The sequence below is a fragment of the Engystomops pustulosus genome, chromosome 4 (genome assembly GCF_040894005.1).
Source record: "Engystomops pustulosus chromosome 4, aEngPut4.maternal, whole genome shotgun sequence".
Classification (NCBI taxonomy): Eukaryota; Metazoa; Chordata; class Amphibia; order Anura; family Leptodactylidae; genus Engystomops; species Engystomops pustulosus.
Genome location: NC_092414.1, coordinates 171,488,104 through 171,503,170, shown reverse-complemented (window position 1 = coordinate 171,503,170; position 15,067 = coordinate 171,488,104). Strand labels below are relative to the sequence as shown.

Genomic DNA, 15,067 nt, shown 5'->3' with positions numbered 1-15,067 from the left:
GTGCACCCTGCTGCAGATGACATGCTCAGCTTTGCTGTGTTAGTGTATATAGTAGTGCACCCTCTTGCAGATGACATGCTCAGCTCTGCTGTGTTAGTGTATATAGTAGTGCACCCTGTTGTTGCAGATGACATGCTCAGCTCTGCTGTGTTAGTGTATATAGCAGTGCACCCTGCTGCAGATGACATGCTCAGCCCTGCTGTGTTAGTGTATATAGCAGTGCACCCTGCTGCAGATGACATGCTCAGCTCTGCTGTGTTAGTGTATATAGTAGTGCACCCTGCTGCAGATGACATGCTCAGCTTTGCTGTGTTAGTGTATATAGTAGTGCACCCTCTTGCAGATGACATGCTCAGCTCTGCTGTGTTAGTGTATATAGTAGTGCACCCTGTTGTTGCAGATGACATGCTCAGCTCTGCTGTGTTAGTGTATATAGCAGTGCACCCTGCTGCAGATGACATGCTCAGCCCTGCTGTGTTAGTGTATATAGCAGTGCACCCTGCTGCAGATGACATGCTCAGCTCTGCTGTGTTAGTGTATATAGTAGTGCACCCTGTTGTTGCAGATGACATGCTCAGCTCTGCTGTGTTAGTGTATATAGCAGTGCACCCTGCTGCAGATGACATGCTCAGCTCTGCTGTGTTAGTGTATATAGTAGTGCACCCTGCTGCAGATGACATGCTCAGCCCTGCTGTGTTAGTGTATATAGTAGTGCACCCTGCTGCAGATGACATGCTCAGCTCTGCTGTGTTAGTGTATATAGCAGTGCACCCTGCTGCAGATGACATGCTCAGCTCTGCTGTGTTAGTGTATATAGCAGTGCACCCTGCTGCAGATGACATGCTCAGCTCTGCTGTGTTAGTGTATATAGCAGTGCACCCTGCTGCAGATGACATGCTCAGCTCTGCTGTGTTAGTGTATATAGTAGTGCACCCTGTTGTTGCAGATGACATGCTCAGCCCTGCTGTGTTAGTGTATATGGTAGCCCCCCTGCTGCAGATAGATGCTGGGCTCCTGGCTCTGCAGCCCCCTGCATGCAGCCTGTGTGTAGGGGCAGTGCCCTGCCAGGAGGAGGGGCTCCGGGGGCGGGCAGTAGCGGCTGCTGTGAGTCGGGCAGACTGTCTGTGTCGGGGCTGTTGCAGCATGTGGGGGATACGCGCGGTGCCCCCCATATGAGCGCTGGATCTATCCTATGGGAGGGTGACCCCACGGCTTGGGCAGGCTCATGAAGCCGACAAGGTGAGAAACGCATGCGGCTTTCATTCAGCTCAGACTCTTGTATTGCTTCTCAATGTCACAGCACAGCAACTTATCCGAGAACTCCGGCAGTAGCCATGTGTAGCCCACCGTGCCAAGGCATGGATGGACATAGACTACCCCAGTGATCAGGACAGGGGCACCAGACGGACTGTAATGACGACATGTATCGGGCAATCTGATCAGTTACTCACATTGCCCAATCTAGACCAATCGCTTATTTGTCGCTTTATCTATGAGAACCTGGGGTAATTTGGGACAGAATAAGTCTGTGGTGTGAGTGAGTTGGCATCTGCCCGTCCTGCTCTGTGATGGGGTCATCCAGGTAGATAAAGTTCACCTCCATGTATTACAGATGTCATCACATACCAGTCATGTGCCCTGCATAGCCCATGAACCTGTAACTACTAATGCCTTGCTGTGTATGGTGTAGTGCCTGGAGATGTACTGGTACCAACCCTGGGTGTCATGTACCTGCCTGTAAGTACAGGGTAGTCACCATGTAGATGTAGATTCTCTGGCTTATTTCATGGTTAATGGAGACTATAATATATATATATATATATATATATATATATATATATATATATATATATATATATATATTCTCCAATCATCTATCTATAATCTATATATGTCTATATATCTTTCTATTATCTACTACAGTATCTATCTGTCTTTCGATTATCTTATACAGTATCTATGAATCCTATATTTCTGATCTATTTTACTTTTATCTGATTCCAATGTTATTCACTATGTCCAAATATTCTATCTATCTAGCATTTCTTTCTTTCTTTCTTTTCATTCTAGTATCTATCTATCTATCTATCTATCTATTAATTCTATCTAGTACCTATTTTGAATCTATCTATCTATGGTTTACTACTTCATCCATCTATGAATCCATAGCTAATGGTATATCTATTATCTAATACTGCAGTATCTGCTATCTCTGAGTCTTCTATCTATCTATCTATCTATCTATCTATCTATCTCATTTGTATCTTCCATAAACCTTTCCATCCAGCCCTGAGCACTGATGTGTCTTGTGACACGGATGTATCAGCACTTGTTGTACTTGCTCTTATGTAAACAGACATTATTTGTCAAAGATATATAATAACTAAATAAGCATTGAATACAAAGTAACAAGAAACTGGCGCTGAGCTGGGGGAAACTACTGTAACAGATTTTCTGGAATTTGACATTAATCATCTGGTTTATCACATACTGTATCCGATCTATGTGTTTTATAGCCCTCCTTGATTCTATATATCCATTTATGTATATCCTACAGCCAGAGGCGGATATAGACCCCCTCACACCAGCCTGATAAGGATCTGACACATTCCTCATGGAAATAGATTGTACTACAATATGAACAACTTTCCCCTGGGACAATGGATAAATCTTAGCAAAGTAATATTTTTGAAGCCATTGCTCTATAAGGGGACTTTTTGCCCAATTCAGCATTACATCTGCTTTGACACAAGTATCTCTATGTCCACTGTAACCCTTTTATGTATCTGCCTCTATACTAGACATTGTGCAGGTATTTCTGTACAGATTTAGTAATATGAACTACGGTTCTGCCTAGTGCCCTTAAATTATAATCCTTTCCTTGGACTTTGATGGACACTGTGTCATGCAGATGCTATCTGTTGTAGGCGACTTTGTACGTGTATATATATGTGTGAGTATGGCTCTCCCCAGTATAGTAAGGTGACAGCAGGCTGGGTGACAGGAGCGAGCAGTATCGTGTCTGTGTAATAGCAGATTGGTCTCACAGCATGGTGGGAGCTATTTGATGCCATATCTATTACACCAATTGATTGTGATTTAGGGTGAGCCAATATAAAATGATGATTGATTTTTTAATATTAAGCAGATTTATCGTTAATCTGTCAGACTAATAGCAGATACACATATATGTATCTCTATAAAGATAAAGCAGTGTTGGCCAGATATACGACCGCCACCTCCATTTATCTTCATATTTTATACTCTACGTGTCTAATCTAATTACTGCACCATGGGAAGACGATTCTATTCTCGTTTTTCCATATTATCCATTGTTATTTGGCCATATCCTCAATTCTAAAAAAAAAAACGGAGACTACAGTGTAATGAAATGTTTGTGTTTTTGCTGCCCTAATTTAATTAGATGTATAAAGATTGAAGAATATTAGAGGGATTTTTCACATTTTTTTAGTCCCTTTTTTATTTTCCGCAGCAGCAGGTGGTGTCATTTGATTAATTAGATTCTGCATTAATTAATATGCCGCCTGGGAATATACTGGCTGTTCAGCATCAACAATTCAGCAGAAGTATGTACACTGTATGGATGATGCTACAATATCCAAGTTTAGTGATTAAGAAAAAGGGTTGGGTTAATAGCGCCACCTACTGGTAATAATTAATGTGATACATGTATATAGTATACTGTACATATGTTGGTATTCCATAGGTCTGCATCATTTAAACAATATATATAGTCAATGTCAGTGTAGATAAAGAGCTTCATGTAAGGAGCACATACGGTAGCATTAGGGTTATTAAAATGCACTCAGCACGAAACATAATAAAACCGCCCTAAAACCAATACTCTTTAGGACGTGGATGATCAATACACAAGGTGCCATTGACAGCCTGCAGCAATGTCATTGCTTCTTATATGACTGATGGTATTTGCATCAATATTGATTGACCCACAAAGTGACAGCCTACACAGTGTCCAGGTGTCAGATGCACTTCAAAGATTAACATTCTAGTAAAATGGATGTTTACCCTTCCAGTTGTAAGAGGAGAGATCAATTCAATCATTTGCAGATGTGCAGCTCCTAAAATGTCCCAAATGTGCCTTTGTGCGATACGACTTGGATTCAATATTTAGTATTTTTGCTAAAAACTTGGATCATTTGCTTCAATGTTAAAAATAAGGAATGTTAGTGAGTGAACATTTGCTGTTTGCCATAATTGGATCTAATCACTGTATACATGGCAATGTCATGAGCAGGGAACAGAAAGCTGGATAATAACATTTGACCTTTACATATAGTTATCACTGTGAATAGGTCAACTGTGGTCACATTGTAGGGTCACTGCTCAATGGGTGTAGATATGACCTTAAATAGACAACATCTACTTGCCATCGGTTAAGGCTTACAAAATTGGACGGGGAGTTGTCAGAGGAACTGTATATCAAAGAGCAAATGGTGTGATCCTTCTCTTCTGTAATGGAAAAGGTAGGGATCACACTTGCACCGCCATCACAGCTGATGACATCATAGATGTCAGGAAGGCATCTCATGGTTAATGCTGTTGTATTATTAAACAGCTCCCATATATGGGTTCTATAAAGCACATTTAGCTGATATAGGAGTTCAGAATTTTACACCCCCTTAAAGGAATTATGGATAACTATTCCCCCACCCTCCACAATATCATCCAGGCTGTATCCAGGGAACTGGCAGTATGAAATGATGTTTCCCCGCCAGACTTACCCTTTCCCACCAATGTAGACTTGTGGTTAACAGCTATTGACCAGGTTTTGCCTTAAACTAATTTGGAGAGCTGTCTGAGAAAGCTGCTGACAATACTTGCCGCGGCTGTTATGTCTGTTTTGCAGTTTTCTCACAATTACAATAAAAAAAAACCAAGATCACAAATTCAATAGTAAACGATAATGACATTACAGCTGTCAGGAATTGCTTCTGGCTGCATTTTTACATTGGCTTAATGCCTTATCTTTATTGGAGAAAAACAAGGATTTCACACCACCATGATCTGTAGGGCTTACCAATACCCAGAGCAAGAGCCTGGGTTAAATGTGGGAGCGGAGATGAGATAACCATTTACCTACAAATTCCGGAATTGTTAAGAGATTGACATTGACCCAAAAATCCTATACTTGCATACAAATGCGACAAATAATTTGCATTTGGGACATAAAGCCTTCTAGTGGCATCTGTTCCAGTTACCCTCCCAGCAACAATTGGGGGCTTGCATCATTTATGTAAAAGCAAATATTAAAATATGAATTATTGAATCCATTAATCTAGATCAGTTTTCTATGGATTCTAACTCTTTCTTAGAAGCAAGAATGCAGAGCTAGGATATTTGGGACCTTACATGTCCAAATTATTGTTTGGGGGGAATCATTTCATTAAATACTGTAAGCTCTTGTGATCAGTGATCACTCCTATTGTTCCATATGACTATGTTTGTAATCTGTAATGTAATATTATATTTGTATATGTCCCCCATGATTTGTAAAGTGCTGTGTAAAATGATGGCGCTATATAAATCCAAATCTTTAAATCTGTATATTCACAGAGGAAGAAAGAGAATCCATAGTAAAAGATAAGAGTAAGAGATGCTTGATTCCAGCTTTAATGGGTTGAATGTGGTGCTAAGGACACATTAGTTCTCTGCTATCTGAGCTTATATTAAGCATCTTGTGATTTCAGCACAACAACGGCTCCATCTAGCGTAACATCCATATTCGGCGTCAGCCAGTTGCAGCGGCTGTTGTCCTCCTTCCATCCCTCGCATGTTGATAGTGTTGGAGATATGTTTCATGCACATATAAGGGTGTGATCTCCACAGTTCTGGCAGGGCTGACCACCGCCTCCTGCCAAACCCTGCAGTGTGAATCAAGGTACCGCATATTTATACAATATTCTGTGATCATGGAAATATCACAGGGGTGCAGTGTCTGGAAGAAGGAATATGTTTAGTAACCTGAAGAACCTGTGAAATTATAGCATTGCTTTTCTCTCGTGAGAATTGAAACTCTCTGTTCTAAGTTCAAAAATATGTTTTTGGTTATTCAGATTATTCTTTGTGAATAGATTAACTTCATGGACACAAAGTAATTGTCAATATGAGTACTAGGCTCTGCAATATGATGGCGCTATACAAGCTATAGATATAAATGAAAGATTTGGAGGTAGGTTTAGGGTTACCGATATTACAACTACATGACTGTAAAATGGAACCTGCAGGTGAACCTTATGATCAAACTGAACTACCATCAGCCATATGTTAACCTTAGCAAATACACAAGGGGTACAGTTGTTGTGGCTGTAATTTGGATTTTTATGTGATTATAAATAGAGCCAGGAATTGGTAGGTTTAAGGTGTTGAGGCTTTAGGTGGACCTCTGTAAGTTCTTATGATCAAACTGAATCACCTTTAACCCTAAGGTTCTCTTGGTAGAAACGCTAGGAGTACAGTTTCTGTAATGTGGATCTTTAAGTTGTTCTAAGATGAGCCAGGAATTGGTAGGTTTAGGTGGTGAGGTTTTAAATGGACCTCTAGTGTTTTTTGTGAACAATCTGAGTCACCATCAACCATATGGTGATCTTAGTTCATCTTGGCAAACAAGCTAGGCTTTAACATGGATCTTTAAGCAGGTTTTTGGTCAAAAATTGTCAAAAATCAAATAAAATACAGCAAAATAATCAAAGGGGACACCTCACTAACCCTCCACCAGATCTGTTGCCAGTCTCTAAATCCTAGTCATGATGATAACACACCAGTAAAATCCTACACAACCAATCACTGCTTAAGGCACCACGAATGCCAATGGTTAGGCATTTCCTTTATGTTGAGTGCCAACAGGAAGTAAAGTCCAGTCACATTGGAACTGAGAGTGGTGGAAAGTAATTCACGATGACCCATTTCATAGAAAATATCCACCTTTTTAAGACATTCTCATGTTATGTCCATGTCCATTCATTCTTATCACTTACTCATAGAACATAAGTCAAGAGCAATTTCCCAGCATTGTGAAGTTGTGATATCTGCCCTGCTTGTAGTAGTATCTGACTGTGATGTCATCCAGGTTGAAAGTCCACCTTATCTTTAGTATCACTGACTTGTAACTAGATCACACAAACTCGGGTCCATAAAACTATATGAGCCCATTTCTGGAATGCTCAGCAAAGAAGAGAACAAATTTGCCTAGGAAACTGAAGTGCCAGGTGTCATACAAAATGTGACACACTCTGCCTGCTCCGCTTTTATGGGGCAATTAAATCCAGTGTAGACTGTGATTATTTTATACATACAGAGTATATAATTGCTCCGGCTTATTAATTGTACTTTGAGTTGTGGTTTCAAAGATCAAGCTAGCGGCTCGAAGACAACTGCTTATTTGTGCTTTATCCATTTATGTCGTAAAAGAAGCAGTTACTAAAATAAGGATCAGATAGCATAATTTAACAGACTTTGCCTAAAGAACAAGATGAAAATAAGAAGCAAGAACCATACATTGGCTCTTATTATTTTCCCAATTTTCCAAATCTGCTTTTCACTTTGAAAATTCCCTTGAATTCTGCCTTGCTAGTAAGATGGACAGAAGCTCGCTGAGAGATCAGATTACATAGAAGCTTTATGAAGAGGGGAGGAGCAGGTCACAGGAGCAAAGTCTCCTCCCAGTAGCTTGCAGTGGACTGCAAATTTAGAGACAGAGGGGGATTTTACTGTACACCGGTCTCCCCAGGCTCCAAGTTCACCTTGTGTGGAGATGGCATAAAGGGGGCAATAATCGCAATTACTGGCAATTTCAGTATTGGATTATTTCATATGTTGTACCCCAGAAAACTGACATCCAGATAAACGTCCCCTAGAGACAACAGAGAGAAAATTACTAATTGATGAGGACAATAAGCTCACATAATGTCCACAAACAGTAATTGTTTTTATATACACAAATCGACTTTCGATTTCTGGTATACGTCATGAAAGGTTAGGTATGATTTTACATACATGATCCTACATTATCTCTTGGGTAAGATTATGAAAGCTCCCATACACGTATGGATAATTTATAAGATGTTTTGACCATACAAGGGGCAGGCAGTGGTAGGTAGCAGTCCCAGAGATCTGTGTAACCATATCTGTATTTATGTTGTTAGTAGCAGCAGAACTGTGAAAATGCATTTATAAATGCAGCTGGACATGGAGAACTCTGGTGCACTGGTGTGTGAGATTTCTTCACTGAACACATTAGATTCCCCTACCTTCCGCTATATCAGTTTATAAGGGGGGGGGGGGGGTGTGTGCTGAGTTCAGTAAAGAGATCTCACACTCCAGAGCACTAGAGTGCTCTATGTCAAGCTGCAGTCCACTTCATCCATACTTGACCCTTGTGAGGGAAGCTAATAAAATGGTGATATTATATTGGTATTATGTGGCAGAGTGTAGTGATACATATCAATTTTAATATTGTTATTATAATTGTTTAAATAATTGCATTGCCCATACTTTTTAGTAAGGGTGACCCCACTATAATCAGAACATCATACTCCTTAATCTCCCTTCCCCTTTTTTGCTGCAGAAATTTTATGTGGTCTGTGGATTTCATATTGTGGCCAAAATTCAGGGGGATTTAATCCCCTGAATCCCCAGTGGTCAGAACCTTGTTATGTCCTATTTCATTATGGGTGGTCCTAGCAGAATTATAACATTATTTCCCACAATTTCATTGTTGATTAAGTCGTTCCTGTTTACAAGGTAAAATTAAACTTCTTGTTGTGGCTAAGTCTTTATATAAATCTTCCACATCCTATAATTCTCCCTAAATATAAATGTTATTTGACCTATTTCTTATATCCCTTTTATCACAAGTTCTTGTGAGTTGAGGCTCTGGTATAGTATTGGATTGCAGAAAAGAAAGCCGTAACATAAACCGCAGAAATTATATTTATTAGTATGTGGGATCTCTAATCTCAAGCGCTTAAGTCTTACAATTTGTAATTTGTAAATCGGCAGCTAAATGGAGCCTTGTAAAAGCAGGCAATCAAAAGTCATTTGGAGCCTTTCTCTGCAACTCCTTCCTTTTTCTCTAGAAATAGAGATAATTTTTTTCCCCTCCCGCTAATGCACCTAGAATTCAATGCATTTTTACAAGCCTCGTAAACCTCACCTTGGTTTTATGAGAAGATAGATCCTGTCAAACTTCCAGGTGGCTCATCTCACTTATTTTCCGCTTTATGTTTTTACAAGAGGTTGAGCGTAGGCACTAGAGGGGTACATGCATACACACTAATTTGTCTTGTTGGAGATTTGTTTAGTTTTACACAGAACAGGACTTGCCTACACCTTCCTCTCAGTGGGGGAAGTTATAAAGCCATGAAGAATATGAGACGGGAACCGTTCCACTGATGATATAATATACTGAATACTTTATGGTCCTCTTCATATGTGTGGGATTTCAGACATGTTAAAATGGGGTTGAAGACATCAATATGTAAAAGGAAAAGGCTTCTTAGTTAAATATCTTGAAGGTCATGTTTTCTCAAAAGTTTTTTCCCCATAAAGTAGAGGCTGAGTTATATCTACACTTTCACAGAATGTCTTCCATGGTCTTTATTGATGTGTCATGTCATCGTGATCAGTTTTAGGTATGACTATAAATGACACCGCATGTTTTTACCTAGTTTGACAATCTCCAACAAAGTCCAACTCTAGTGGATACTTTTATTAAGAGTTGAAACTACTGTAAGTGTTAGATAGCTGACAGCCAAAGGCTCTTTGACATTTGTCTATTTGTCCTAACCCCACCATACACATCCATCACCTTGTTCTTTTGGGGAGTTGGGTGGCAAATCTCAGCTTGAGACCAACAGATCAGGCATAGTGAACTCAAACATGTGAATCTTTTCTCACCCTAACATCTGCTGTGGGAGTAAGGACACCACCATACACATTAGATGGTTGGCTGGTTCCACTTTAAATATTGGGTTCTTTTAGATAATGTGTATAGCTATAGTTAAAGTTCTTAGGTCTCAAAAGGGTTCCCTAACTTCCATCTTTTATATTTAATACAAGTTTCTTCTTGTCTTGCAGAGAGGCTTTTAAGACATCTTGGCTTAGGTCAAACTGGTGATTTTGCACCCTTCATAACTATAGGACTCTACATGGCCAAATAAATGTAATTTGTAAAAACTTTGGATTTCTCGTCAGTTCTCGTCAGTTCTTGTTATTACCCATATTCCTTATCCAACAGTCATCCCAAATATTGTGCATGAATTTGGTCCTAAGACACATTCCGACTGCGGCCGAGTGAAAGCTCCTGGGCCTGATTAATCACTCACGTACTTGTTAATGGAATAGGATGACATGGTGCTTATCTTTCCTCACCATGGACTTGCTTTTATCAGCTCTCTGTATAACATAAGTATAAATGTTTATGCTAAAAGCCTGGTAAAAATTATTCATCTTACCTTGATTTGACACCTTTTAATTTTAACCTTTACGTTTCCAGGGGGCCCTGTAGGAAGACTGTTGGAATTAGAAATCTTATGATTATAAAGGAATGTAAAAATGATCCAAAGGCTTCCCTAAGTGTTCCCCGTGTACCCATGTATGGACACTCTAAAAGTAATAGAAAACAGAATAGAAAACATTGTGTTAATGGAAATTGATAACGTACAGGGAGGCTGGTTAACCACCTCAGATCTCACCATCTTCATTGTGTACTTCCAAGAATAATAATCTTCCGATTGCGTAAAATGAAACAAATTTCTCATGTTCTTTGCTGCTAACTAACCATGAACTACTCTACAACTGATTCCAAAGAATGATAACTGTGGACCCAGTAACAGAATTGTTTAGTCCTTCAAACTTTTGGGTTTGAGGAACCACAAACACAGAAAATTCAGCACCTGCACAGATCTTTAGATATTATTGGGACCTCTAAGTAATCTACTAAGCTATGGAAAATGCTACACATTTTCCTAGTAGAGTATGTGTTATTAAAAGGGATTGTCTCATGAAGACAGTCTATCCATATGGCGTATGAGACACAATAAAGGAAATCCTCTGCCTCAGCAGAGGCCATAATAGTCTATGGAGGCCAGATGCAACAATATTGCTTCCATCCCTGCCTCCACTGAGTGCATGTTCAGGGAGGACTCCATTGATGTTATAAGGACAGAGACATCACTGGGAAATCACTGGCTACTGCCGATGTTTACTCTTCCCTATGTCAAGGGGGACAAGAAGAGGATGATATATCTCACTATACAGTATGTGGATACAGTGGGCTATGTCCTAGACCTCCATTGTAAGGCTACGCCTGGAATTCTCCTGACGTACCCTCACAATGGAGGCAGTAAAATATGTGAACCCAACCTTTCATTGGTATGAAGGTAAAAATGTTCTATACCACTGTGTGCCTAATATCAATAGGACGACGCTACATCTATTATACAGTTTGTTATAAAAATTGATTGTCATGTGGCTGCAGCTGAAAGATGAGAAATAAATGTGGCCACTCCTGAAAATGGTCTCACTTATTCCCTATTCTATTTCTATCTACGTATTGTGCCCTGTGGTATGTGGCTTGCCCCGTAGTATGCAAAGAGTTAATAGGAAATCTATAACTTGAAGTCATTTGTCAGTCCAGGCCACAAGCTGAAACATCTCACCTCTAAAACTTGCACAGCGTGTTCTTTATATTTGACAGATTCGAAAAGCAAATATGTCCTTGTGTATGTGCAGGATATTATGAGGATGGGTTGTATGTATTATGGTGGAGAACTCCCAAATCACCTCATAGACCTAACACAGTTACAGGCCCAAAGCCTAAAGCTGCACTCCATAAAGAATATTGTGTATATGTGGAGACATCAATATATTTTTGGCTACAAGACTATGTCATACATAGGAAGAGATATGTTGCCATCAGATTCCCACAGTCGTTCAGCCTCAGGCTTCAGGCCTGTAATTTACAACCCTAAGATTTTGTCACCATTGAATCACACAGATTGGAAATAGATTAGTCTGGCCTAGTCACTTATCTGTCCCTTTGGCTGCCTTAAAGGGAGTCTACCAGGCGACCAGCTTTTCAGAAATATCATTACTGTTCCCCATTGATGGGGAGTTGTTAAAGGAAACCTACCATCACCAGCTAAAAATTAAATTCAAGATAGTGATGAGAGAATCTTCTGTCAGTCAGATTTACCACCTATTAGGGTGGCTGACAAGAGAATAATATGTTAGGTATCCTTTAAAGGAAACCTACCACTGCTCGCATGATAAAATCATGCGAGCAGACCACCTGGTAGGCTATTTAATACTAATGCCGGCACATACTTTAGTTAGTTAGGCACGGCGATCGTTAGTTTAGCTAAAAAAAACCATTTTGCTTACATAAGTATATAGCCCTCCAGTGCTACCCCGACGTCATCTTTGGAAGGGAGATGGCTTCCGATCTTTAATTATTCCCGCCTCCTTCATTGTAGCTGTCCTCCTTCGGAAGATGGCGTAGGGCAGCACCGGAGGGCTATATACTTATGTAAGTAAAACATTCTTTTTTTAGCTAAACTAACGATCGCCGTGCCTAACTAAAGTATGTGCCGGCATTAGTATTAAATAGCCTACCAGGTGGTCCGCTCGCATGATTTTATCATGCGAGCAGTGGTAGGTTTCCTTTAAAGGATACCTAACATATTATTCTCTCGTCAGCCACCCTAATAGGTGGTAAATCTGACTGACAGAAGATTCTCTCATCACTATCTTGAATTTAATTTTTAGCTGGTGACAGGTTGTGAGGAGACTGAGACACAGGCAAACAGGCTGCTGTAGTTGTTATCCCCTTCCCCGGGACTCTCCATATGCTGCTGGCAGGGAGCCAGGTAATGTGAAATAAATAATGAATAATAAGGTTTTAGAAAGTAGTGGCAGTATTTTTTAAATCAGAACAGCACAGGCTATTGGAACCTGTCACCAGCTAAAAATTACATTCACAGTGACCGGTTCGCTTTAAGTGGTACAGCATTTTGTTCAGGATTGAAAAATCAATCATATACAATGTACAGGCATTTCTGGTCAGGGATCTTCTAGTCTTATATCAATAAATTAAAATAAATTGGGAACTGATTCTATAATTTCATCTAATGAATTCATAAGGGGTGCGAGGGCTGTTTGGGATGATAAACTAGGGAATAGTTTAGGGAACAGGAGACTGTGTTAGTTTATGAATTTTTAATGCCGTCACATGAGTTCACTGCAAAGGGGCCCACTGAGGCTCTGTCGCCCATGGGCCTACTGAAACTTGGAGCCGACCCTGCATAAGGCCTTATACTTGTTACGTTGCATGTATCATATTTTTTATCTTATGTTCTAATAATGGATATTGGATGTGTGGAGAATGTAGTAATGGGGAAAGCAGACATATGACATCACTTGGCTTCAGTTTAGAACAAAAACACATTACAAAAGGCAAAAGGGGAAGAAATATATCATAAAACAACATGAGGTAAAGCAAACAAATCAAGAAGACTTGGCGATCTTAATTAAGTAGTCCAGATGTAGCAGAGCTGAGTTTGTTGTTTAGTGTGTATTACTGTTCTGTGCATTTAACATCAGTGGAAGTTACTTATTGATGTGTGTTTGTGTAGCTCATCACTGTTGTAGGTCATTGGTTACAGTATTGCATGCTTTTGCCACGTGTGCAGCCCGTGTAAACGTGCTGTGTGGTGGCATGATCCCATGGGCTGCACACAGTGTAGTGGACGGGAATCCCTGTATTATATAGAAATATAATGCATGGATGTCCCCACTGCTAACCGAATAGCTGTGCCGGAGCTGTATTAACTATACAGTTCCACTGAAATACATACAATCGGGTGCTAGCACCATACGAGACATTTATCTTAATGGACATCTGCCACCAGGATGAAGGATTGTAAACCAAGCACGCTGGTGCTATACTGGTGTGTGCCCCCTCTGGCAGGATCTGCCCTTCTTTGAGGTTTTTAAAGCTCTGGTTTTAACATAAAAAGGCTAAAAAGGTTAGCATTATGCAAATTAGCCTGTTAATGGAGTCTGGAGCCCCACAGGCTCATTTGCACAATTTTTTTCTTAAAGACAAGGGCATAAGTTGCTAAAAGAAGAGCAGATTCTGCCAGACGGGGAACTTACCACTATGTAAGTGTGACTGGTTTACAATCCATGACCCTTGTGGTAGATGTTTTCAGCTTGCCTGATTTATCTTCGTAGTTGATAAATGGGACATGTGAGTCTTTTGGATTTTTGAGACTTTAGTCTTAAAGGTTGCACAAAAGTCTCAAATGTTTAAGCAATTCCTTGCCTTTGCCTGATCTGGACTGGAGGTTACCTGCACAAACATTTGCGATTTTTCACTGCGATTGCAAAGATTTTCAGACGTCCACATCTGGACTTAAATGATAAACTTTGCAAAAAGTTGCAATTACGCTAAACAGTTGCAAAAAAAAAGTTTGATAAATGACCCCCATAGGTTGTGACACAATCACATTGGGGCAGATTTATCAAGCTGTCTGAAAGTCAGAATATTTCCAGTTGTTCATGGCAACCAATCACAGCTCCCCTTTAAATATTCCTGAGCACTGGTAGAATGAAAGCTGAGCTGTGATTGGTTGCCATGGGCAACTAGAAATATTCTGACTTTCAGACACTTGATAAATCTGCCCCATTATCTTTATTGATACTGATGGGGGCTTATCTTAAAGAAAATCTATCATCAAACTCCGGCATGATAAACCAGGGGAACTTGAATCAACTTCTTGAATGCTTATCAGCCTGAAGAACTCTGGTGGGTGTAACCAGAGCCCTTCTGTGCTGCAACTTCACATGCTTTTACACTGTTTCCTCCTGCTTTCTTAGCACTTCCCTCTCTCACTGCCTAATGTAATCTCACTGCATCAAAGGAAATTTCAGCACACAGTGGGAGGAGTAAAGTGCTCCTGTTAAGTCTGTGAAGCTAAAGCACGGAAGGGGCTCTGATAACACCCCCAGAAGCCCTTTAGGCTCA

General features: G+C 40.1%; 1 protein-coding gene across 2 annotated transcripts in view; it reads left to right on the top strand.

Moving 5' to 3' along the window:
- Positions 1–1,080: 1,080 nt before the first annotated feature.
- Positions 1,081–15,067, top strand: part of RGMA (repulsive guidance molecule BMP co-receptor a) — a 31,141-nt gene continuing 17,154 nt past the window's right edge. Inside the window, exon 1 of one of the 2 annotated variants that reach the window (XM_072148563.1) lies at positions 1,081–1,239. In XM_072148563.1, the coding sequence (XP_072004664.1) occupies positions 1,226–1,239 (14 nt within the window). In that variant the 5' untranslated portion in view covers positions 1,081–1,225. Of the gene's footprint in view, positions 1,240–1,684; positions 1,738–15,067 lie in introns of those variants that run through there. The other variant, XM_072148562.1, reaches the window with a different exon arrangement.